At 34.8% G+C, this 27,570-nt stretch overlaps 1 protein-coding gene across 3 annotated transcripts in view; it reads left to right on the top strand.

Moving 5' to 3' along the window:
- The window catches only part of LOC124359101, a 48,372-nt gene extending 37,713 nt beyond the window's left edge, over window positions 1-10,659 (top strand). For 2 of the 3 annotated variants that reach the window (XM_046811544.1, XM_046811545.1), the window contains exons 13-17: window positions 1,508-1,745; window positions 1,855-1,957; window positions 4,202-4,341; window positions 7,514-7,691; window positions 10,463-10,659. In XM_046811544.1, coding sequence (XP_046667500.1) covers window positions 1,508-1,745; window positions 1,855-1,957; window positions 4,202-4,341; window positions 7,514-7,691; window positions 10,463-10,588 — 785 coding nt within the window. In that variant the 3' untranslated portion in view covers window positions 10,589-10,659. The remainder of the gene's footprint in view (window positions 1-1,507; window positions 1,746-1,854; window positions 1,958-4,201; window positions 4,342-7,513; window positions 7,692-10,462) is intronic. The other variant, XM_046811546.1, reaches the window with a different exon arrangement.
- The last annotated feature ends 16,911 nt before the right edge of the window (window positions 10,660-27,570 follow it).

Here is a 27,570-nt window from a genome sequence, read left to right as displayed (position 1 = left end):
TTTCTTCAGGTGATGTCTAGTTCTTTTCCATCCTTTTTCAGGAATTTTTGGTTACTCATTGTACTTATTACTTCATAGACGAACTCAGGTGTGTATCTTTTATAGTGGTCAATGGGATTACCAGTAATTATTGTCTGGGTCATGCTTAGGTGCTGGTGGCAAAGGTTCAAAGGATTTCTTGTGCTTCCAAATGATTCTCCTTGGACTGGGGATTTCTTCTATTGGATCTGGTGGTGTAGGTGGTTGTAAATCTTCTTCCTCCACAGATTAATTTTCTTCTTACTCTGGTTCTTGCTAGTGTGGAGGTATAAATGTAGGATCAGCATCTGTGTCATCAGAGTCACAATCTTCAACATCAGAGACGTCATCATGAAGTAAGTCTGTCACATAGTCCGGAAAACATTAAATCATGTGTAAATAAATGAAATATAAAATAAAAAGCATTAACTTTTATTCCAGGCAAAAACTACACATAACATAGCCTTTTACAACTACCACTGGAGATTAAAAGCCAATGTAACAAATACACTACATCCCCAAAAAACTTAAGTCAAATCCTAGAACCCAGTGTAGCAAATACGCTACATCATTATTAAACTGCACACAACATTAATTACAATAACTGTATGATACTAAGTACTATCAAAAACCTTAGTTTGGTCAATCAAATAGATACAAAATGTTTTGGGCCAACTAATTGTTATTGTTTATTAACACTAACCTCTGTGAGACATGCTTGAAGTAAAACTGCTGTGCAAGCTTCAGGTGACACATTCTTGTGATGAGGGAAACTGACATAACCTTAAAACCACTAAAACTATTGTGTACTGTACTCTTTGAGAAATACAGTGAACTACATCAACTCCATATCTAAGGAGGTTAATATCATGGTTTCTTTCATGTTAGCGAAAGTTTTACAAAATAAAGGTTTTTCAGGAGCATGAATTCAAATCTCTTGACTGTATGACAATCAAACAGCTGTTGTTGAATCTCGAATTGCTCATCAGTGACAGTGTGATAGAGAAGTCCCTAAAAGGGGTTCACTTCTGGCTTCTGGTTTATATCTGACAATAAAACCTACACTGAGTATATAACATATTGTCACTTATATAGGGGCAACTCCATGGATATCTGGGAGCATCACACTGCAAATGTTGAGATATTTGTGTAAATGGATCAATTGACTTATGTCTAGTTTATCAGCAGATTGATAGTTGGAATGGGTGCAGCTCCCTTAGTGTTACAGGCCTTATATCCCCTTCATGGTGTCTATACCATAGTATCTCTACAGGAGGCAGCCCTAATTTCCCATCCTTACCCATTCTGAATACCCCGTCTCTGAAAAACCGCTTAGAAAACCTTTTAGGTATCATTACATAAAAGGTTTCCTCAGCATCTTGCCCTAAAGAAAATATATTTTATTAATGTGATAGATGAGATAACATATGTCTTGGATGTAGTGCTCTCATATTGAAATTGTTACTAGCTAATGTTTTTTCATAACCAGGTGATCTTCATGGGAATTACCCAGACTTGATAACATTCGAGCAGGTGCTGTGGAATCTCGGCTTGGTTCTCAACCCCTGCAATCTTCTGTTCCTCGGTGATTACGTGGACAGAGGAGCCTATGGCGTGGAAATTATTGCTTATCTGTTTGCTCAAAAAATGAAAAATCCCACGAAGATGTTTTTGTTGCGAGGAAACCATGAAATACGACAGATACAAAAAGCATTTACATTTTATTTGTAAGTAAATGTTTAAAAAATTAAAGTTATGACGTATAAAAATTGGTGTAATTCTTATTTTATAGCCATATTTACGCTTTGCACTTAAATTAAATTTGTGTTATTTCAGAGAGTGTCAACGCCGGTTTGGTGAGGAACATCACTTTGATGTGTGGAATACAATTAACAGAGTGTTTGATGTTATGCCTGTAGCTGCTGTCATTGAAAACCAGGTTTGTTAGTTGTAGAGAAACAATTTTGAGTCACTATTTTTGCACTCATTACATTTTATACTATCTTTTTCTACATTACAAGAGAGCATTGAATATCCATGTGTCAAGTATTCGGATCAGTGATAGTCTAGATACCTTCAGGAAAATATTTAGAAGTTAAATAGATGATTATACAAGTTGTGTAAAATGTCTGAAAACACGTTAATATTTTGTAACCTTAGCAGGGCTCTACTCAGTTTCGGTGGGCCCCTGAAAAGATATTCAGTCGGGTCCTGTCATGTTCCATCACCGCGCACTGTCCGCCGATGTAGTCCCTTCAAATATACATATGGCAAGGCCTGGGCTGCAATAAAATTGTCCAAAAAACTCTGTCTGAATACAGGCTTGAACCATAGCAGATAAAAATCTATGTACTTTGTGCAATGTTATACGGCTACTAAACTACTTTTTCTCCCTTAGTTATTAAGATATTTTCTTAAACTTGGTATTGTTGGATTTTAAATTAAATTGTCTTTTCCCAAGTGCTGGCCGGTTTGTACCATCTAGTTGAACCTACACTGAGTACAACAAAAACTGATGTGTCACTTAAATCTGGACAACCTAATTTATGTCCAGGAGCAATACATCACTAACCACAAATGTCAAGATTCTGAGGTGCGAGTAGATCAATAGGTCTAGTCTACTGCTGGAGATGACTGTTGGAGTTGGTGGGGCTTCCCAAGTTTTAAGAGCTGTTGCTAGCCTGGACATAAGGGTACAATGGCATGCCGCCCCATGCCTGCTTTGGCTGGAGAGGCTGGTTCAAAGCTGGCTTCCCCTTTTATTGAGGAGACATGACTGAGATTAATGCCCTATATCCTTCTTCATGGATCTTGACTGGTGGCGACCCCTACCCCCAAACTTAATCATCCAGAATATCCTGTCAATCTGGAATCAGCGCACAGATCCTTTTAGAAATAAGTGCAATTTATAATAAACATAATTACTGTAATTTTTTTCATATGTGGTTTTTAAGATTTATTTTTAGTTTTAAAAATATAAATTTTTAAGTTTTTAAGAAGCCATCATTTAAAAAATAAAGCCTGTAAAAACTTCTCTGTAATTATATCTCTGGGTGGATAAGCTATATACTAAATTTCAATGTATTATAACGAGCCATTCTCAAATTAAAAACTTTTAAGTTGAAAATAGAAAAAGACTGCTGCCCAGATAATTATTGGGTTTTTAAAAGATGGCTGCCAAAACATAGATACTAGTTCAAATCTTACAACAAATCGTTAGTGGGGAATGAGGTGAATTACAAATAAATTGACAAAATGATTGACTATTTGTCCTATCTTTAAAGGTTAGGTGAGAAAATGCTCGCATAGTTGATATTCCAGATATTTTCATGTTAAAAATAATTATTTGAGCTTGATAGTGGCTGAATGATTGTTACTCAAATTTAATTTCAGTGCCTGTTAGAAAATGAAGCAATACTCAAATAAGGTACAGTGTATGTTTCCCATATCTTTAACGGTTAACCCAAACAAATGCTCTTGTAATAAAAATTTGAATACAATTAGTAGATACGGACAGAGAGTTTTCTAACCCTCTAAGGTGTGACTTACTCTTTATACAGAGTCTAACCCATTTCTTGGTATGTTCGAAATTTAAAATTTGGTACAATTGTAGTTTAGCTTGTGTAATTTCCAGAAACAGTCTGAGACCTGGTTATTTTTTCATTTTCAACTGCCCTACACAATTCACAACAGCTGACCAGTTTAGTCATCTCTCCCAAGCTCGGTACCAAGAAAACCAGAATTTGTAGCTAAAATCTGACATCAGAATCGTTAATCTTTATTCATTAGAAAATGTCAGTTGTTAAAATATGACCAATATTAAAACTTTGAACGACATCCATTTTGTATAGGATAAACGTTTTAGGAATCACTACTATAAAATAGAGCATTTCAATAGACTGATTCCTTAAACATTCATATAAATATTACATTATAATATAATCAGCTTAGGTTGACTTTTAGTATATTACAACAAAATAAAATAAAATACTGTTTGTACAAGTATATAAAGGGAAACTTTTTCATACTGTTAATAAGAAGATTAATCTGCTGCAAAATTTGAACCTTCAGAAGAGCAGATCAATCTTTTTCACAAGTCTCTTATGTGGCAGATGAAAAAGCGATATCAAACATTGTAAGATTTTATAAAAATTAAAAAAATGATTTGAATTGAATATTTCAGTTGTTCTGCTGCCATGGCGGTATCCCATCACCTTGGCTGTGCAGCCGTATTGAAGTGATTGACACCATTCCTTGTCCACTCGCAGCTCCAGATGAAGAAAGTATATTGGCTTGGGAGTTAATGTGGAATGATCCAGTCAAGTAGGTAGTCAGATTGAGCCATAGCATATAATGTCTATAAATTCAAAAAAATAGATTTCAAAGGTATAGATTCAGAATTGAGAGGTTTAGTATATTAATAAATTCTCTTATTATAGCATCCTTCTTGATATTATCTTGCAGCTAAATATCTCTTCAGAAAGTCGAAGATTGAAGGTTTTTGTCATAAATATTTTTCATTTCCACCTGTAATTTAAAAGTAAAGTAAATAAATAATGCCTTATTTTACCAGGCAAAGTTATAAGCCTTCTCTTACATTTAACCTGGGAACCAACGGCTTAAAGGTGAATCACTCACCACCAATGGCCAGGCATGCGGACTGCTTGCAAGGACAGAACCGCTCAGTGGTTGCCCATCCAAGTAGCAGCCACACTCGACATTGCTTGATTTTATTGTCTTGCAATAACTGTTGACCCGCTACACTGCGCCATTGGAATTTTTACTGGCATTCATGAATTTAGTATTTATGAATATTCTTCTCTTAGGAGGTATAGGAGATTTAATTAAGTTTCGGAAATTGGCAATAAAACACTATCAATTTAAGTTACAAGAAAAAGTTTACTATTGCCTTTCATCATAGTATAATAAATTTTAACTCTGCACAATGATACCAACGTTGCTCCCATGATTGAAAGCATCCTTCTTAATTCTCCAGTTTAATTAATTCTTTATCCCATTCATTCTGTAGTTACAGCTTCCTTGATCTGTCTGCCACAATTGTGAGTTCCCTTGAGGTGTAATTTCATCTTGGGAAATAAAAAAAAGTAGCAGAGGGCAATATCGGGACTATAGTGTGGATATGGCAACACTGGAATCTCTTCCTTCGCTAAAATCTCTGGCACAATGAACGTTCACTGGGCCGACATGTTTTATTGGCATGCTCAGAGCTGCTTCAGAATACAATATTGAACTATTCAGTCACTGGCTGGCAGCAACATATTTATGATCAATGATGCTGCAGATTTTGAAAAACTATCAAGGTTATCAATCTCACCTTCTACACCCTTGTTTTATTGGCTACTCCCGAGCCTTTTCTACTCAATGCTAACTTATGGATGAGTCTTGGAGTTATACTCAAATATTATCTCCAAAATATCAGCTTTCATCTCCAGTGGATGTCTGGCTCATATAATTTCTAGCTTCTCTCTGAATGCAGGACAATATATCCTTGTAGACTCATATCACGATACCACTAAAAGGTTACTTTTGAAAAACACATAAAACTTAAACCAAACATACTATCAATTTTGAACTTAAACTTGGATTAGAACTAAAGAATACCTCTTATCAGGCATATTTTTATAAACAAAACAGTGATGTTAGTTTCTGAGTTATAGCAAAACTTCTGAACCTTTGTTCTCACATCTTGTAGTGAGGAAAAGCCATGGGGTCAATAGGCATAACTTTCCGTCTTCTTAGATTTAAAAGAAGCCTTTACTATAGATCTCAATTTTAGTGAAATGAATGGTAAAGAGGCTATCCGTAATAATTATAATTATTATTATCATCTTTCCCATGTTGCTCTTCACTAAGTCACACAAACTGTTGCTCGGACCTTTAACTGGGTTTGTAGGATGATTGATTCTCTCGACTATGACTGTGCTTGATTTGACCTTTTAAGTGCAGAGTTTTCAACGGTGCTGTCATCCGGTACTGCCGGTTTTATGTGCCGCCCACATAGCTGCTCCACAGTTAGCATACATGTAGCGTGTTTCTCGTCTACCATGATCAACTTCTGCAACATCTTTATTCACCAAACTGCCACCAGAATCTCCTGATTTGTCATGCCAGATTGTGGTTAATATATTGAGTCCACATCCCAATCGCTATCATTTTCAGAAGAGTTACAAACAACTGAACGCCTAACACAACAACGTATCTGGACAAATCAAAAAATTACATAAAGACCTTATCATTATTATAAATAATTCCTGCTATTTCGATTCAACCACAATCAAAATAGAAAAATCTACTGTAGCAACTTCAAAAACACAATTGAAAAAACCAGTAGTTCTGTTTCTAATGACCAGATAAAACTTCACCTTGCGCTATTGTGATAGTTCCTTAGTTGATCGTCAGATTTTAGTAGCAATTAAATAGAACTACTGTAGATTTGTATTAGTTCAAATAAACAATACTAGAGGCCCATGTGTATCATCTTATGACTGCCAGGCTTTTTGTAGTGAAACAGCGATTTAGTACGTTTTAACAAGGGCACGGTAGTTGAACGCAAAGCGGGATCGTCCATGTTAACATGGGCGTGGCAGTTTTCCAAACTGAAAGCTAAAGTCCAGTGAACAGACTGGCTCAGGATCATAAGTAGCTCAAGCTATCTCTAAAGGCTAAATTTGGAATATTTCTGAGAGCCCCAGATCCTCTCATTCCCTTTCCCTTTGTATACAACTAACAAAACAATTATTTTTAAAAATGTATTAATTAATAAATTTTTTATAAGACAGACTTGCTATCAAAATATTAAAGTAAGAATGTTAATGTGTATTAATCATATATATTTTAAAATAAATTTCATTATTTTAGTTGGCAATTTGTTTTAGGAACATGATGTTATGTACAACCAATATAGTAAAGTATTTGCTCTGTGTGATGTCTGGAAAATAAACATATATTTAAATTTGAATTGATACTTGCAATTGAATTTTTATAATAACATAATATTAATAAACTTTTATCACTTTTAAACTTTTATTTTTCGTACGATGTACATTTCGGAATCATTGATTCCATCTTCAGGTACAAAATAAGGTTAAGTTAAAATAAATAATTAAAATCAATTTGTCATGTGTTTTTTATGTTAAATGACAAAGATTTTCTAACAAAAAATTTATTATTCGATAGACTTTTAAACAATATACAATGAATGATATCACATAAAATTAAATACAACAAATTTAGCCACCAAGGTAGTAAAAAACACATGACAAATTGATTTTAATTATTTATTTTAACTTAACCTTATTTTGTACCTGAAGATGGAATCAATGATTCCGAAATGTACATCGTACGAAAAATAAAAGTTTAAAAGTTATAAAAGTTTATTAATATTATGTTATTATTATAAAACACTTTTAGAGGCTACATCTCTAACATGAATTTTTATGTTCAAACAATTAATTCAAAACCAATTGTTTTGTAGGAGCGACCAAGTGACTGCAGCACTTGCCAAGGAGATGGAAGCTAATGAAGGTTTTGCAGTTAACTTGGTTAGAAAGACTGGCAGAGTATTCAGTCTAGATGCCTTGGATACATTCTTGAAACGGAATGGGTTGTCTCATGTAATTCGAGCACATGAGGTCAAAACTGCAGGCTTTCAGGTTGAAATTTTTACCTGATGTCTATGTTATAATCTTTTTAGGACTGGCCAAATATTAGGCTGATTTTAAGAATTTTGCATAGTTTTGCTCATTGCTATTGCAGTGATATTGCCGTTGCTATTGTATGATGCTAAACAGCTTGATTGATTCAGTGACTCACAGACTGAGAAAGCACTTATTCAGCATTTATTTATACTCACCAAGTATTCATGAATTTCCATTACACTAGGTGTGAAGTGTACATGTAGTTAGGCCCTCAAAATTAAAATTTCTCTTAGTTTTTATTGCAAAGACATTGTTGTGGGGCAGAAGTGTTATAATCTATTATTTGTATGAATAATCAACGAAAGGTAGTTTTTAAACCCATCTCAAAAATTAAAGCAATCCTTAATAAACTTACTAAATACGTAAATAGTATAAAATGTCACACATACTAGATTTTAGGACTCCAGCCTGTAATGCGTTGAGGGTGAAGAAACTAAACATTTTTAATGTTTATCCATTGCAGTCGATAAGAGGCCTGCTTTTGAAAATGCATTTATAATTTGGAAACATGCAGTGTGCTTGCTTGGCCACAAAAATATACCCATTATTTTGAAAAAATTTGGTATTATAAACAATTTTGTTCTGAACCCCAAAAATCCATTGGTAACAGATTGATTTTTTGTGTAAATGATAGATATAAGTAGTCCCTAAAATTTGCCACCGATCACACCCAGACACAGGCCTAAAATTCAAAAATGGCCACCAAGATGGCAGCCAAAATGTTCATTTTCCAATAAAACAAAAATATTTACTTTAAATGGCTGTATCTCTGAAAATAACAATTATAAGTTGTTAGTTCATAAAATGCAAATTGTATGCAAAAGCATTTACAACTATGAATTTTGGGCATGTTGCCAAGGTGCAGTTAATGGCAATTGTTTATGGTTAACACATTTACTGCGGCCAGCTGGAAATCCACCCTCTTGCTCTACTCTGACTATTTTCCTCAATGTGAATCTAGTAATGGGTAGGGAAGGTTTTGCTCCTTACCGTGTGTAGTGCTGGTTCCACCATTTCTTTTCATGCAAACTGTTCTCGGATCGCCATCTTGGTTTTCTCTGTTGTGTATAGTGTTTGTTATTGTGTTTATAACACTGTGACTATGTATGTGTAACTGTAGTCCAGTGGAGGAAGATACTGAACTCATTCAACACCTGCTTTCTGTCAAAGAGGAATTCAATTTAAGTTCAGACAGTTTAGATGATGACTTGTGTGAGAGTGGAATTTTTGTGGGGTAAGGATATGTAAATTTTGTTTTACATAAATATTTTTTAAATTAGCATAAATTGATTCACGTGTGCCAATGGGGATGGGAGCCAAAAAATTCAGTGAAATATTGAGGTCCAGTTGGACAAGGATCAGTACCAATGGCGGTGGGTTGGAAATGACGATATCAGTTCCAATGGTTGTGGGTTGGAAATGACGGCATTAGTTCTAATGGCCGTGGGTTGGAAATTACGGCATCAGTTCCAGTCAACAGGGTTCCTGGATATCTGTAATGAACTTTTTGGATATCCAGACATCATTTTTGGATGATTAAACCCATTTATATTTTTCCACACAATTTAGGTTTCCACATTGCCTCACTTTACTTACTTACTTCCTGCTGCGAGTGTGTTAAGGGTGATCTTAGTCATCATTTACAACAAAAATCACTTGTGTTACACTTTTATTGGGGTTACATCATGATTTTTATTGTAAAATATTATCCAACCTCATAAAATATGCACTATAAATATTTTAATTCATACTGTAGTTGTACATCCTTCAACTAAAAACATATTTATTGTGAATGTATTAATTTTAGTTTTTATAAAGTCTAATCTTATTGTTGCTAGTGTATTAAGGTAGAAAAATATGCCTAAAACCAATTTAGTATAAGTATTTATATAACTCAGTAATGTTTATATAACTGGTTATTGCACTTACATTTTTTGAACAAATTCCCCCAACGAGTGAAGCTGTCTGATTGCTGTCTTTTACTACTCCAACTACCGAAACAGTACAATTTGTTGTAAACTACTGTACAAACTACTGAAAACCTCCTCCCTTGTAATGAACCATTGCTCTTACTTTTTCTCTTATAGACCCAGTACTAAAGCAGTTTGCTGACTATATTCTATTCAGAAAACCATTATAACAAATTGTAAACAGTTGTTCATGTAATGGACACACCATTGAAATTGTTTTCATTGGATCCACCTAGGAAGCAAACTGCTGGCTGTATTCATATCTTTTGGTTACTGAGGTAAAACATACTGTCCATTATTCACTCTCTTGTAGCGCATCACTGCACTCACTTGTTTCTCTGATTGTATCCAGCAAAGAAGCAACTTACTGCCTGCATTATCCTTTTCAGACTACACCATGGAGTGAATTGCACTCACTTTATTCTCGTGAATTAATTAAACTCTGGCTGCTTCTACTCCTTAGATTACATCAGCAACTTGTCCTTATTTCCCTCTCTGTAGTGATCATTGCATGCACTTTTCTTTCAACAGATCCAGCAAGTAGGCAGTCTTCTAAATGTATTTTACTCCTTCAGATTCCAGCAACAGAACAATTTACTCTCATATGATGTTACGATTACATGTACTTTTCTTTTCAGAGGTTCAGCAAGAAAGCAATTTGCTGACTGTATTTCACTCCTCAGATTACAGTCACAGAGCTATTACCTTTAATTTCCCTCTTTGATGTCTCCATTACATGTACTTTTCTCTCAACAGATCCAGCAAGGCGGCAGGTTGCTGACTGTATTTTCTTCCTCAGGCTACTGCGGTGGACCAAACGAGGCTGCCTGTATCTTTGTCTCTCAAGATAAAATAAGGGTACTCAGAATTAGCTCGAACTGACTTCTTATTGTAGAATATTTTTACTTGTAACCTTAATAATTGTAAATACAGTTATTTGTTTGATATTGGTATATTATGGTTCTTTAAATTATAATAACTGTACTAAAAAGCAGTTTTTGTTTTTAGTTTCTAATTTTAAGTTAATTTTATAAACTGATGTTATTAAATATGATAAATAGTATATTGTTGTGGATACTAATATATCTTAGGCTACTAACATCAAATTTACACCAACAGCCTCTCTGTATGTCTCTATACTGATTTACTCTTACACTTCATATTAAAAATTGTTTTCAAAATAGAGTGTTTACTATTCCATAGCTACTTTAATTCTATAAGAAAGGAAGTTACAACTGTATACCATCCCCACTGATGTGTGAATATAGGTATAGCCCATCTAAAAAATCCTTCCAAATCTCTCTCGGTTCCAATTTCAAATATAAACACACATATATTGACCCTTTATCTACTATCAAAGTGGCTAAATCAGCTACCTTAATGGATGAGTCATACAACAATGTCCTTAGTTTACCAGAATTCAATTATGTAAGCCAGGAGAAACAGCAGAACATGGAGAAACGTTTGAAGTTAGTTACACTTAGTGACAATTTTAAGGTATTGTTCCAAAAAGCTCTGTCAGACAACATGGAGGGAGATGAATAGAACAATGTAGTCATATGTGATATGTGTTTAGAACATTTGTATTACATAGTTGTAAATAAAAAATGTATAAAAATGGTTGAACATAATTTAACTTTTACCAAAATATTATTTTATCATGACTTGAAAAATACTATTTTAAGTACTGAATTTTAAATATTCTAATGGACTCAGAATCAAGATAATTTCATAATATCTTTTAAAGATACCATGTGAAGTACTTATATGTATTTCTTCTTTATACAAAGAACAAAATACATTGTATTTAGAAAAAAAAGAATTCTTGAAAAAATGTCTTTCTTGACTTAGGTTGTTTGGAATCCACCTCTTCAATTTATTGTCATTACATTACCAAACATTGATGAAGTTACATTTAGCATTTGTGGCTGTCACACTAAATAAAAAATACTAATCTGATGATTGTAACAAAGAGTAGTGTTTTAGAATATACAAATAATTATGTTGCACAATGAAAGATATAAAAATAAAAATAATGTAGTATATAACTTACTTACTCTTACTCCTGTGGCCACTCGAAACTCAGATGATTTTTGACCTCGCCAACAATGTCTCTCCAACTTCCTCTATCTTGAGCCACTTCCAGTGTAGCGCCAATCGTTCTTAAATCCTTCTCCACCTGATCTCTCCATCGCATCCTAGGTCTGCCCAATGGCCTCACTCCCTCTGGTTCCCCTTGCCACACCTTCTTTATCATTTTATCTTCTCCCCTACGGGCAACATGGCTCATCCATCTCATTCTTTTACTCCTGATCAGTGCAATCACATCGGGATCTTGGTATATTTCTCTTAATTCTCTGTTCTTCCTGATCCGACATATGTCTCCTTCTTGAACTGGTCCAAAAATTCTTCTTAGTATTTTGTTTTCAAAGGTTATTAACTTTTTTTGGGATTTCTTTGTGAGTGCCCATACTTCCGACCCGTACATCAAAACTGGCAAGATCATGGTTTTGTAAATTCTTAATTTAACTTTCCTCATTAATAGTTTGCATTTGAGAAGTTTTGCAAGGCTCCAGTATGTTCTATCTGCTGCTGCTAATCTACATTGGACTTCAACTTCTTCTCTATTGTCATGTGTTATCGTCACTCCTAAATACTTAAATTCCTTTGTAGCCTTGAAATCATGGTTGAGTACTTCTAGCTTTTCTCCTTCCTGTTCCATTCTTCTGCTTATTTTCATGTAGTGCGTCTTGTCTTCGTTTACTTGTAATCCTACTTTTGCAGCCTCAACTAAAAAGGCTTCTACTAGTCTGTCTAAGTCCCTCTTTCTCTCAGCTAGAATGGCTACATCATCTGCAAATGCCAGGATATTGAACTTATCTCCTAATTTTACTCCTTCAGGCATCCCCTTTATCTTTTTTAGTGCTTCTTCCAGAGCAAAGTTGAATAGAATTGGTGATGTTCCATCACCTTGCCTCACTCCTGTATTTATATTAAACAAGTTTGTGTACTCCTTTCCCACCTGTACTTTTCCTTTGGAGCTGCTTACACGTTCCATAGACTACTTCTAGAGATACTATCGTATGCTTTTTTAAAGTCTATAAATATTATATACAGATCCTTATTGTATTCATAGTATTTAGAAGCTAGCTCTTTCATTATAAATATCTGGTCTATTGTAGATCTTTCTTTCATGAAGCCTGCTTGATGATCTTCAATGTTTCTATCCGCATACTCTTTGAGTCTATTCAATATTAGCTTGGATAATATTTTGTAGGTTGTGTTGAGTAGAGATATACCTCTATAGTTTTTACAGTCCAGTTTGTCGCCTTTTTTGTGAATAGGTACAATAACTGCCTCTTTCCATTCTTTCGGGGTTAATTCCGTTCTCCATATTTTTATTATCATTTTGTGGAGGTATTCTAAAAGTGAGTCACTTCCATGTCTTATTAACTCTATTGGTATTGCATCATCTCCTGGTGCTTTTCCCTGTTTTAAGCTTTTTAGCACCTTTACTTCTTCTAATGTAGGTTCTGATATCTGTTTGTCATAACCTGGTGGTCTTTCTTGTTGTTCTTCTGTTTCCGCTTTCTCTTGCTCTTCTTCTGTTTCTGATATTGCTTGTTCTTCCGAATTTAAAAGATCTTTGAAATAGTTTTCCCAGACCTTGAGTACTTCTCTAGGTTCATGTATTATTCTTCCTCTTTCATCTTTAACACCCTGGGGTTTTGGTTTAAAACCTTTTTGGAAGAATCTTATTCTTCTATAGAAATATTTTGTATTGTTGTTAGTGAGGTCTTCTTCCGCTTTCTGGAGGGTGTTATTTATATATTTTCTTTTCTCTGTTCTTAATCTACGGTTAACACATCTGTTGATCTTCTAATACTCTTCTTTGTTTTCGATTGTTGGATTTGTCAGCATCTTCTTCTTTATGTTCCTTCTTTCTTCCACTAACAATCTGCATTCTTCTTTAAACCATGGTTACTTTGGAATTTTCTTCTGAGTAAAGATTTTCTTTGCTGCTTCTTTTATAGCCATTTTCAAATTTGACCAAACTTCTTCTACTTGTCCTTCCCGGTCATTGTATTCAGGTTCTACTTCTTTTGTTTGTAGTGCAGCAAACCTATTACTCACCTCTATTTGGTACTCTACCACTTTGTGTCTTTAAAAAATTATCTTTCCTTCCACTTTATTTTTGTCCCTCTTTTCTATCTTTATTCTTTGTCTAATATTGGTTTTGACTAGATAGTGATCTGATCCTAGTTCTGCTCCTCTCAGGCTTCTATAAATATAAAACTTTATTATTATGGAGAGAAACAATAATTTAAAAACTAATGTCACCTGTACAAACATTTTCTATTGAGTAAGGATTTTTCAAAAGCCTTTATTTAGTTGTCTGACAGTGATATTACTATGCCAAATTTCCTGTTTTGAGTATCAAGCCAGGTAAAATATGATCTGAGAATAAGTGGTAATTTTATATTTTTAACATATTAGCTGGCAAGCCTTTTTCTAAAGATGAGTTAATAAAAACTTGCATTGTAAGGCCATGAAGAAGTTATGTCTCCAAAACCAGCAAATATTGTGAGGTGTTGTTAGCTATCGAAATAAACATCTGGTTCTGTTGTAGTGATGGAGTAATTCTATTCTTTTGTAAGGTATAATTTAAAGGCAAATACGAAATGTAATATTTAAGAGCTAATAACTGGTAACGTTAATATGCTCATATTTTGGGGTAACCATGGAAAGTATTAGTCGTTACTGGAACCTCCTTATTTCACAGATCGCCAATTAAGTCCCACAGTCGATCACACACAAAACGAAACATCTGGGCTTAAATGTTCTTTATTGCAATTAATAAAATTTATTGCAAATTTGACTTGTTGCTTAGCTCTTTGTTTAAAGGTTATTTTTGACGATGGAAGGATTGTGAAGGAAACAGGATTTTTCCGGACATTTGCCATCGTTCAGTGAAACAAGAAAACAGTAACACTACGTTTCGAGATCTGCAATCTGATCTCTTCTTCAGGGTAAAGAACTAACCTAATACATAATTACAAACTAGGTTAAAATAAACAAATCTTACTAAAGCGTTGTGGCACGCCTAAGTCAGGAATCACAACCTACATGTTGTTGTGTCAACTTCACTAACACTAAAGACATGCACTTAATACAAAACTATACAAAACACTAATCATTAAAACTAAACTACGGAATACAGGTCACAATACGTCTTCACTCGTCTACTAACCACCTATGCTACGACTGACCAAAGGGACTAGCCAATGGCAATCGTGACGGCTGGCTAAAACAAGATGGCGAGAAATACAAGGGAAGGGGAACAGGAATGGGCCCTTTCGTTATTATTGGTTCATGCGAGATGAACTTCTTAAAACCATATTGTGACTGCCGCATTGGTTTATTACAAATATCCGATCCGTTTGATACTTTTGGTTTTCTCTTTAGTTCATTTTTTAGAATTGGCAACCAAAGCGGCCTAATCTCGACTGATGGTTGACTGATTGGTTGGTCTGCCAATTTAATGTATGTTGCCTCAATTAATTTCCTTTTGAAGAAATGTGGTTCCCGATGTATTATGTGGGCTTCATCCCAATTCATATGATGGTCTTCGGACCAACAATGGTATGCAATTTTTGACTTTTCTGTGAAACCCTTTCTCTCGTGTTTTCTTTGTGTTCTTTTATCCTTACGTTTAGTGGTCTTTTGTCTCGCCTATGTATTCCCTATTGCAGCTACATTTTATACTGTAAACACAGTTTTTTGGAATCCTGTGTGCCATTTTTTGGTTTTGTTTTTACGAGACTTTGTCTAAGAGTGTTGTGTGTTTTTAAACGCGGTTCTAATGTTGTACTTTCTACCTACTCTTCTAATTTTCTCCGATAATCCCGGCACATAAGGGATTGACATAAACGCAAATTTATCACAATTCTGTTTTTCTGACTCAGGAATGATTCTTCTGGTTCGTTTGCACTATTAATTACTAATTGAGGGTATCCATTGCTTCTGAGATCCGATTCAATTTTCTTAAATTCTTCTTTTAGTCCATCTTTATCTGAGCACAAGCTCTTTGCTCTATCAAACAACGAGTAGGCTACTCCTTCTTTGACAGATTTTTGATGGTTGGATTGATAATTTAAATATTTTCCTGTGTGTGTTATCTTTCGAAAAAACAGTTGTCTTAAGGACATCCCTATCTCTTAATACACACACATCCAAAAAGGGAAGCTTGTTTTGGACTTCCACTTTCCATTGTGAGGCGGATGGAAGGAGAAATACTATTAATGTGATTCAAAAAATTATTTAATTCAATGTCTCCATGAGAAAAAAATAACAAAGGTATCATCCACATACCTCCACCAAATCTTCGGTTTGAACTGAGCTGAAGCCAAAGCTTTTCGCTCGAATTCCTCCATAAAGATATTGGCGAAAATAGGAGACAGTGGAGAACCCATTGCCATCCCCTCATCTTGAACGGTAAATTTTACCCTCTAACTCAAAATAATTGCATTGAGTGCATAGTTCTAACAGTTCCATAATTACTGGCACGGGAAGTTTAGTTCTATCCTTTAATGTTTGGTCTTCTTTGAGACGTGAATTAATATTCCGAGAGTTTCTGGAACTGGTACATTTGTAAATAGACTTTCGACATCAAAACTTACCAGTTTGTCAGTTTCAGTCAACTTTAGGGGACTTTGACTTCTCTACGAAAATCCCTGGAATTTTTGATGAAAGAGTCAGTTTTTCCTACCAATGGCGTTAAGATGTCCAAGAGGACTTTAGACAATTCCCGCAAGGTGAATCACGAGAACTAATGATGGGCTACTGTGGTACTTGACTCAGTAGCGTATAAAGAAAAGATTGCGGAAACTTTAAATACTGGCAAATATACAGTTTTAAATAAAGACCCAACTGATTCATTTTGAACGCAAAGTAGCAAACACCTTAAGAAAACATAAAGAATTTTTTTTCAGATAAATTTAGATCTAAATTAACTCCTCACCACTCAAAAATCCCCCATATGTATGGCCTTCCCAAAATCCACAAACCTACCATCCCTCTTTCGGCCCATCATTAGTTCTCGTGATTCACCTTGCAGGGAATTGTCTAAAGTCCTCTTGGACATCTTAACGCCATTGGTAGGAAAAAACTGACTCTTTCATCAAAAATTCCAGGGATTTCGTAGAGAAGTCAAAGTCCCTAAAGTTGACTGAAACTGACAAACTGGTAAGTTTTGATGTCGAAAGTCTATTTACAAAATGTACCAGTTCCAGAAACTCTCGAATTATTAATTCACGTCTCAAAGAAGACCAAACATTAAAGGATAGAACTAAACTTCCCGTGCCAGTAATTATGGAACTGTTAGAACTATGCACTCAATGCAATATTTTGAGTTAGAGGGTAAAATTTACCGTCAAGATGAGGGGATGGCAATGGGTTCTCCACTGTCTCCTATTTTCGCCAATATCTTTATGGAGGAATTCGAGCGAAAAGCTTTGGCTTCAGCTCAGTTCAAACCGAAGATTTGGTGGAGGTATGTGGATGATACCTTTGTTATTTTTTCTCATGGAGACATTGAAATTAAATAATTTTTTGAATCACATTAATAGTATTTCTCCTTCCATCCGCCTCACAATGGAAAGTGGAAGTCCAAAACAAGCTTCCCTTTTTTGGATGTGTGTGTATTAAGAGATAGGGATGTCCTTAAGACAACTGTTTTTTCGAAAGATAACACACACAGGAAAATATTTAAATTATCAATCCAACCATCAAAAAAATCTGTCAAAGAAGGAGTAGCCTACTCGTTGTTTTGATAGAGCAAAGAGCTTGTGCTCAGATAAAGATGGACTAAAAGAAGAATTTAAGAAAATTGAATCGGATCTCAGAAGCAATGGATACCCTCAATTAGTAATTAATAAGTGCAAACGAACCAGAAGAATCATTCCTGAGTCAGAAAAACAGAATTGTGATAAATTTGCGTTTATGTCAATCCCTTATGTGCCGGGATTATCGGAGAAAATTAGAAGAGTATAGGTAGAAAGTACAACATTAGAACCGCGTTTAAAACACACAACACTCTTAGACAAAGTCTCGTAAAAACAAAAACCAAAAAATGGCACACAGGATTCCAAAAACTGTGTTTACAGTATAAAAATGTAGCTGCAATAGGGAATACATAGGCGAGACAAAAAGACCACTAAACGTAAGGATAAAAGAACACAAAGAAAACACGAGAAAGGGTTTCACAGAAAAGTCAAAAATTGCATACCATTGTTGGTCCGAAGACCATCATTATGAATTGGGATGAAGCCCACATAATACATCGGGAACCACATTTCTTCAAAAGGAAATTAATTGAGGCAACATACATTAAATTGGCAGACCAACCAATCAGTCAACCATCAGTCGAGATTAGGCCCGCTTTGGTTGCCAATTCTAAAAAATGAACTAAAGAGAAAACCAAAAGTATCAAACGGATCGGATATTTGTAATAAACCAATGCGGAGTCACAATATGGTTTTAAGAAGTTCATCTCGCATGAACCAATAATAACGAAAGGGCCCATTCTGTTCCCCTTCCCTTGTATTTCCGCCCATCTTGTTTTAGCCAGCCGTCACGATTGCCATTGGCTAGTCCCTTTGGTCAGTCGTAGGTGGTTAGTAGACGAGTGAAGACGTATTGTGACCTGTATTCCGTAGTTTTAGTTTTTAATGATTAGTGTTTTGTATAGTTTTGTATTAAGTGCATGTCTTTAGTGTTAGTGAAGTTGACAACAACATGTAGGTTGTGATTCCTGACTTAGGCGTTGCCACAACGCTTTAGTAAGATTTGTTTATTTTAACCCTAGTTTGTAATTATGTATTAGGTTAGTTCTTTACCTGAAGAAGAGATCAGATTGCAGATCTCGAAACGTAGTGTTTACTGTTTTCTTGTTTCACTGAACGATGGCAAATGTCCGGAAAAATCTTGTTGCTTAGCGTTTGTTAAATAGTGTTTGCTACAAAAAAAAATCAGCTGTCTGAATTATATTTAAGACTTCTATGCCTCAAAACAGTTGCGTACACATATTGTGATGAACCGGATTGTTGTCAGAAATAATTTCTTCTGGTCTGATGCGGTCTTTCACCTATTAGTTCCAAAAGTGGTAAAATTATACTGTGCTCTTTCTGCTGCACACAGAACTGTTTTGTTTCAAACTAAATACCGAAAAAGTATAGAGAATATGAAAATGGCATCCTTTTAAAAAAATGAAAAAATTGTGATTAGTAATTAAGCTAATGGTAATTATGGTTATACATCTATTACTACAAATGAAGTAACATTTACATATGTGTAACGAAGGCACTGTTAAATCAAATGGTAAGACATTAATTATATCACCTTTTTACTCTTAAATATGGATCTAATCTAGATTTGCACCATTTTGTTTACTTATAGTTTCAGCTGACAACTACAAATCATCCACAAAGAGTAGTTACAAAGATTTAAGATTCCTATTGAAATTGCACTTGGAATGCTTTCAAATCAATTTTATAATGTAACAAACATTGGTGGTATATTGTTATTTAACTATTTAGCTTGATTAGAACTGTAAAATAAATTATATTAATTTACCAATATAAACTTATAACTATAGTCATAATGTACGTGCTGAACTTTTAAATTATTAGCTTAGTATTGTAATACATGTGAGTTTCGATGTCAGGTATTATTAAATTAATACATCATACAAGCATACACAAAGTAATAATCATTAAATTTTAGATATACCGTGCTAATTACATTTTCATATCACAAAATATTGTTTTTAATGGGTTAAAGATGTTTTATTAATATTTCACAACTTTAACCGAACATGAAGCAAGTAATCTCTTAAGAATATTCCACACATTCTTGTAAAAAAATTAATAAGCAGTTCCGGCTCATTCCTTTGTTTGGATTTATAAATAGAATCTTTATAAAAGTCTTTTACTGGCAAAATTAATTCGTGTTGCCTCCTATGTGTAATCAATAGCCAATAGTCAAAACTTTATTGCAGTGACAATACAACTGTATAGCAAACTTCATGTTGGATAAGTTATACTAAAATTTGAACTTCCTTACCACTACACCTCACACAGACATAAATTTTGTTTCTTCCATTTATTCATCATCAAACACTCCCATTTCAATCCATGATCATTTAAATGATTATATGGTGTCCCATTTTATTGCAAAATCTCATCCACACTGTAAAATGCGTGTAATGCTAAACATCGTTTTAAACGCCTTGATAGTTGGGGCATTTTTAATATCGAGAGTATATCTACAATGTCTTAACACCTTGGTATCAAACGGTCGATGTTGCAAGTCGATAGGGTCTAATTGTAGCAAAAAGATATTCCGGTATGTCAGTAGTTACACTACAATTGATTTACATTTATTTTGCGACAACATTAAACGTGTACAGAAAACTGCATGTGAATAACCATAGTACTGTAATTTGTGTAAATATTAAGGTTTTAAATCATGTTTGACTTGAAGTTCGTATTTGTTATGCTTTATCCTTACAATGCCGTGTCTGTTGGTTTTTAGAGATGGGTAAATAAAGTGGAACAGTTGTTTTTGAACGATTTCGGTTCGCAACCGTTGTCTGATGTTAGTTGCAGTTGCAAACTCGATGGTGGTACTGTCGATGTATACAACGATGCGCTGCAATTTGCACAATTGAAACTGAAATTAGTCTCAAAACTGTCATCAATGATCGTTACCTACAGTAAAAACAAATTGTAGTTATTATTAAGGACTTATTCACATGACGGGGCTCGGCCATATACGAGTATATCTTTTCGGGGCCCGCCAAAATTGAATACAGCTCTAATAATAGGTTAAAATATCAAATAAACCTATTGATTTGCTCATTTTTTTAGTACTTTGTTTACTTGAGCTTGCTTTGTTTTAATGGTACTACAACTAATTGACCCACTACTGTAACCGGTTTTTAGAACTCTTGGTGGAGCAGTTTCAAAACAACTATTCTTTGTAGACAATTCCCGAAAAACAAGTTCTGCGATGATGAGGGAATATGTAAGCTTACCGCTGCAGAGAACTGCTTCTTCCCCACAGTTGCGATCCGTCGTGTTGTGGAGCAGTTGCGGCGCAACGGCTCCACGCAACCGTTGTCGTCGGCTGCAACTAAAACTACTGCAACTGTAGCGGAAGATTCCCGGTTTTACCCATGTCTGCTGGTTCTATATGCGGACGTCACGTGGTAAAAATACGATCACTAATATTTATTTTACGTCATATTTTATGTAAACTCCCATAAATATACTATCTATACAAATACATCTAGGTATAAGATTTTTATCGTGAATATTGGTGCTTTAAATTTCCTGGAATTAAAGTTGATAGTATGAGCTATACCGATATATCTGTTCTCGGAATATAATATGATTTTGGAATCTAATTTAATAATCAATAATATATAAATTGAAATAGAGGATACTATTGTAGTTTTAAAAATAAAGTTCAGATGAGAGTTTTGCTGTTTTAATTTTGACAACCGAACGAATCCTGTGTAGCCTACTGGTCTCGGCCTCTAACCTGCAGTTCTTGACTGCTGCCCGACGGCATCGCTGTGTTGTCGTATTTTATTATACTAGTAAGCCTTGACCTTTTTAACAAGAAAAATAAGTTAAAATGGTAAATATTTATATTCTTTTAAAATGGTAAAGTCTCACTTTATTATACAGATCGCAACAATCGAATTCCTTTGATAAAACTCTAGTTTCCCGAACTCTCACATATTCTTAAAAAGACTTATTTAGCTGTAAAGTAAAGTAAAGATATCTTATTTTACCAGACGAGGTTAGGGCTAAGAAGCCCTCTCTAACACAACCTTAGTCGTCCTCATCTACAAGACCTATAAAAAGTAGTACTACTTCTGCTGAATTATGAAAAGTTTTTCCTCCATTCAAAACTGTTGCACTGATGGAGGGAGAGGTTGTTTCACACAAACCATAGCCACCGGTATACCAAACCGAGTCCCAAAATGACACACTTAATTTTGAAATGCATTCCAGATATCTTATTAAGCCTCTATTAGGACCACACACAATTTAACTCCACCAGTTTTTTCATTACGTTTTTTTTTATATCAAGGTCAAGTTGGATGTTTAAATTGTTTAATTTACTTTTACAAAATTCTGCCACAGTAACGTTGCTTTCCATGAAAAGAAACATCAAAATATTCTTCGACATTTTCTAAATCATTAGTTATACCTCTCACTTATAGGTCTCAGTTATACTGAATCGGACACATCTAAAACAATCGAATGTCATTCAAATTTCATGGTGTCTTCGAACTTAATCAGGGACGGGATTAAGTCAGTGCGCCATCAAGCCTTGTGCTGTAAAAAGGTTAGCGATGTTAGGTTAGTAAGGTTGCAGAAGTAATGCAGGCTGTTGTTAAAACATTGACTAATATAGCTCTCGTTCTCAAACCTCACTAGTTCTTTTCTTAGTTCATCATTTTCTTGCAGATTCGGGTGGAGGGGAGGAGTGGATATCCAGAAGTTCAATACCATTGTGTTCTACATTGGCTAAGCAGAGGAATAGTGCTGCAAAGATTACTGTATTTTTAAAAGCAATAAACATGTTTATGGTTTAACATGACAAGCCTATAGAGGAGTTTTAAGATGATTATTAGCTTTGGAAACCTTGCATTTGTAACGACGAACTCTAAAGCAATAAGTCATTTGTACGATTTGTTCAAACATTTGTAAGTTCTTAGAACAATTTTGTACCCTTTTAAAATCAGTGGAGAAAGAAAATGTAGGACCATTTTTAAACGTGCAAGAAGTTTGCTAATGTAACTCTTGTACCTTACCATTCGCATTACGCACTTGATACCATTGTGCTAGTTGAAGAATTTCTCCACTCGCTTTGCTGAGTTGGATGCTGCAGCAACAGCAGAAAGACGCAGGTACCATTTTAAAATGTATAAAAATTGAAATTGAAAACGCATCTTCAGACGTTCAACTTGAACAAGAATGCCGATATTCTTAAATTTTACTGGTATAATTTCAAATGTATTTTATAACCTAGGATTATTAATTAATTTCCTTGATAGAAAATCCTTTAGTAGTCATTAACCAAATTTTTATATTCCACGTTTTTACATTTTTCGTTGCAGATCGTTGAGAGAGGACTTCAAGAGAAACAAACATTTTTCAAATAGAAGTTTGATGAAATAGTTTTTGGTGAACATATATCTGTGAACCAATATCTAAATATTTCACGTGAAATCCTAAAATATATTTTGGTGATAGAGGTTTCAAAGTTCGAGCCAAGATGGACTAATATATAATAGCAAAAAACAACTGTACAAGTCTCTCTCATATATAAGAAAGATAAGTGATGGTTCAATAGAAAACCTGCCTCCAAACATCTTTCAGTTTGGCTTTCGAACGAAAACTCTTGGAGACCCCTGCACTACAGGGCGATTCACGAAGATATGCAGAAACTGTAGGAGCTCGTTCTACATGTTAAAATAATGAATAAATTCATTAAACATGGGTCCGGAAATGCTTCGTTAGCGAGTTACGGCTAGCGAAATATTTCGCACGGATTTCAGCTCACCATGTAAAATGAGGTCTTCCTGAAATTCTGGTAAGGTAGATTAAGGGCGAATTCCATCGTTACTTATGGTTTTTGATTTGATAAATGGAATAAAACCGTTCACAAAACTGTAAGCTACGTACTTTTTTGAGAAAATCAGTGTCAAGTGCTAAATATGGGGTGAAAAAACGTGTGTTTTCATCTTAGGCCAACACAAACTTTGTTATTTCACAAAAAACAGATACACATTTTTAACAAAACTGGTAAAAGTTTTATTCTGAAAAATTGTGTAAATAAAGTACACAAAAAGCGAACAGATGTTTGAGTAAATGAATTTTTATTCATAACAATACAAAGAAAATTAACCAGAAAAAATCTAAACCTATTCAACCGAATCACAGTACATTTTCAAAAGTATCTCCGCTGACTTCATTTTTCTGCCGGTTTAAGGATGACACTTGTTACTTTCCGTAGTTCAACAGGGCTTTCCTTTAACGAAGCTTTTACACAGTTAATACGTCTAAAGTAGCGCCTCACGGGAATTAACTTTGACTTCGCAAACCTTCTTCATCCATCATCATATGCAAAAATCCAACAGCGCATGATCTGGTGATCTGGGTGGCCAATATATAGTACCTCCACGATGGATGCTTTTATTTAGAAATTGTTGATTCAAGTAGGTGGAAACAATCTGAAAAATGAACGGTGCGCCATCATGTTGGAAGTACAGCTGGCGGCGCATTGCAAGAGGAACATCTTCAATTAATGGCGGTAATTCTTATTGAAGAAACTAAGTATTACTAGCCTGTTAAGCGCTCTTGAACAATAAACGGTCCAATCAGCTGGTCAATAATAACACGTTAATGCTAAAACTGTGCTAAAAGTTACATTCAATTGTTGTATGAGGGTTCACTTCTGCCCATGAATGTTAGTATCGTAGGCTATATTGTTGATACCATCACGAGTGAACTGTGACTCATCGGTAAATAAAATATACTTAAAGAATTAGTGATGAGTAATTAATAAAATTCAGTACTCTAAGCAATGAAAATTGTCTCCTGGATGTAATGCTGCATTTTATGTTTGTGGTAGGGATTGAGCTTGTTATTATTGAGTGTTCTCCACACTTTACTTTGCATAACCCTGAACCGCGGAAATACGTTTTGTACTAATACCTGGATTGTGTTGAACAGCAGCAACAATGTTTATGTTTCCCTCTTCAATAACATCATGTTGGCAAGAGCGGTCATACTGAATGTTTGCGCTTGAAAGTGATCCTGTTTCCCGTAACGTAAGAATTTTTTTTTTTGTAATCAAAGGAGAAGCCGATCCCCTTTTAAGCCTTATTCTGCCCGTCCTCATGGGCCACTGGCCTGTGCGAGGATCTTATCAAACAGAATAAGGGGGAGAGTCGATACAGTATAAGGTCAATGGTACTGATAAAAAGTGCAAGGGTCACAGACAGGATTCGAACCTGCGCTATCTCTAACTCAGACTCAAAGTCCGACGTCTTAGACCACTCGGCCATCGGCACTCCCAAATGTATGTAAAATGAAATGTAAAACTAATTGTTGTAGCACTTGGAATTCTGCGGTAAGGGTAACGTTGTCTGTATTTCTTCAGGCCGTAGCACTGCCTTCACTTACAACATGAATAAACACCATATAGGCGTATTTGTGAATTGTAAATAAGTGTGGCATTACTACTCAAATAATACATTTAATAACTACTATGGACAAAACAATACTTATACGGACTGAAACTTAATTGTTAGCTCTTAAAATCATTTATTTCTACAATTCAAATCATATTATCGTTGAACAACTGCTTATTGTATTGCCAACATATAAAATAATAATTTCCCTCAAAAATCATTCTATATTTTTAAATCAAATTAATACAAGCCGGACAGTATCTTAGCAGCACCTGAATGAACTGCTAAAATGCATCTACTCTATGAAATAATTTTTCATTTAAGAATTTAAATTTACTATTACTTAATAGAGATTTGATTTTTAATGGGTAATTAACAAAGTTATCGTCAGTCAAATGTAAAAGGCGTGTTGTACTCTTATTAATAAAAACTAATTTAATTAAGCATCTATTTGCTTTATGTGTACTTTATTTGCACAGTTTTGTTCAGAATAAATTTTCTACAAGTCTTATAAAGTATTTTGGTATGTTCTTGGTGAGAAAACACAGTGATTGTTGGCCAAAGATGTAAAACTCTGCTTTTTCACTCAATATTTTGCATTTAAGACGAGTTTTCTAAAAAAAAAAAAAAAAAACTACTTAACTTACAGTTCTGCGACTTGTTTATTAAATTTATCAGGTAAAAAAAAAACAAACAAACGAAGGAATTTCCCCCTGAATCTATCTTATCAGAATTTCAGGACGATCTCGTTTTATATGAAGATGAAATAAGTGCGAAATCTTTCGCTAGTCGTAAATCATTAACAAAGCATTTCCGGGCCGATGTTTATATAAACTTTTCCATTAATTTTACATGTAGAATGGGCTCCCACTGTTTGTACATATCTTCGTGAATCACTCTGTATGATAGACCGCTGAGTTGCTAGCGTCCTACTATCGTTTGAAAAGCCGCTGTAGTGTTACCGGTGGCACGGCTGGAAAATCAATGGCGCAGCGCAACACCGAAAGTCAGTTGTAGGGCTCAATACTTGGCGCTTGCCCACTGCTAACAGATTAACTATATTCCGAACGTTTGTTTGAATACATAGTAGTGTGAACGGTTAAGACAGCTGATGCGCAGTAAAAGATCGCCGTAGACATTACGTACTATCTCACTCGCACCCGCTTGTATGCATATCTCTCGCGCTCGCACCTAGAGTAACTTTTGAGGTGTCTGGCTGCATGAAGGAACTATAGAAAGTGTCTGGGAACTGAGAAAACATCTTTTTATAGTTCCCCTAATAACATATATAAATTTCAGGTTTTATAATATGACGAAAGTAGGCTACTAATTTTATTAATCGTACTTTAGGGGTGTCTGGCAGGGGGTTGGAACTATACTAAGTGTCCGGCATAGCACATGCAGCTTTCTATCGTTGTTTAATGTTGAAATGTATAAAAACTGAGCTTTACACTATTACGAATTTAAACTGTGATTTCACTCACCTTTACTACCTGTTAACTGCCGAAGCCACCGCGAACCAGGCTCCATACTCGAGGTACGTTTATACCTGTATAGTACTCGTATACTGACAAGTTGTCAGCTTTTACGAAATAACGAATATCTGGGCGTCACGGGCTCTTAGACTATTTGTCATAACATCTGATCTTTGTTTATTACAATTTATGTTGAGACGGATCAGTAACTTTCCATAAAGTAAAACTAAAAACAGTGCTCGAAGCATATTGTAAAAGGGGTGGTAAAATTCAAGTGCACTAGTTATCATTGGACCATTTTCGTACGGGCTGCTGTAGAATACAATTATTAATATAGTCTACAACTTTGGCTCTGAAAATATAAGGCAGACGCGTTCTAAGCAAATAAAATTAAATACATAGCCATCAGTTTCCTATAGCTTATGTATAAGTTAAATGTCATAAGTTTTAATGCTTAGTCTAAGAAGATATAAAGATTGGTTGGTGTAAATGTTTGCAATTTAACTCTTTAGCTGGGCGGCTGTCGTTGCTCGAAAATTTCACTGATCCGGATTGTGGATCTGTTCCAGTCAAGTGCAGTTTAAAGCACTAACTGGCATCTCGAGTATGTCTGCTGGTCGTTAAACAACTGTTATTTTAATAAACCAATAATATTACGATCATGGTACCCACAAAAGAGGGCTTTTTGGCGTAATCAACATGGAGGTTTAATTACCTCTTCTGTTCTTTCTTATCCCGGTAATAGGTTACCACTGAGTAACGATGTTACTGACGCCAATACGTTATAAACCCCCCATCTCTAATATGACCCAGATTAATCAGGTAGCCAATAGCCAAGAACCGAGGGTTAAAACAGAAAAATCCAGTCGGGTTACTTCAATCGTTGCCCGTGCGCCAGATTTAATTTCGGATAGGCGAGTCTGATGGGTTTGTAACGAACCTCTGATATAACTATTAACAATATCTGCTTTTACATTCTTCAGAAAGGAAGAGCTAGCAGAAAAGAGATTAGTTGTCTTGTTCACTAACGCAGTCTGGTTTTGGTAATATGTTAACAACTGTTGCTGAAATAATACGTTGCCTCAATCTGTTGTCGTCTGGCAGAATACAAAACA

The sequence above is a fragment of the Homalodisca vitripennis genome, chromosome 4, assembly GCF_021130785.1.
Source record: "Homalodisca vitripennis isolate AUS2020 chromosome 4, UT_GWSS_2.1, whole genome shotgun sequence".
In the NCBI taxonomy this organism is placed as follows: domain Eukaryota; kingdom Metazoa; phylum Arthropoda; class Insecta; order Hemiptera; family Cicadellidae; genus Homalodisca; species Homalodisca vitripennis.
This window is presented reverse-complemented; position numbering and strand designations above follow the sequence as displayed.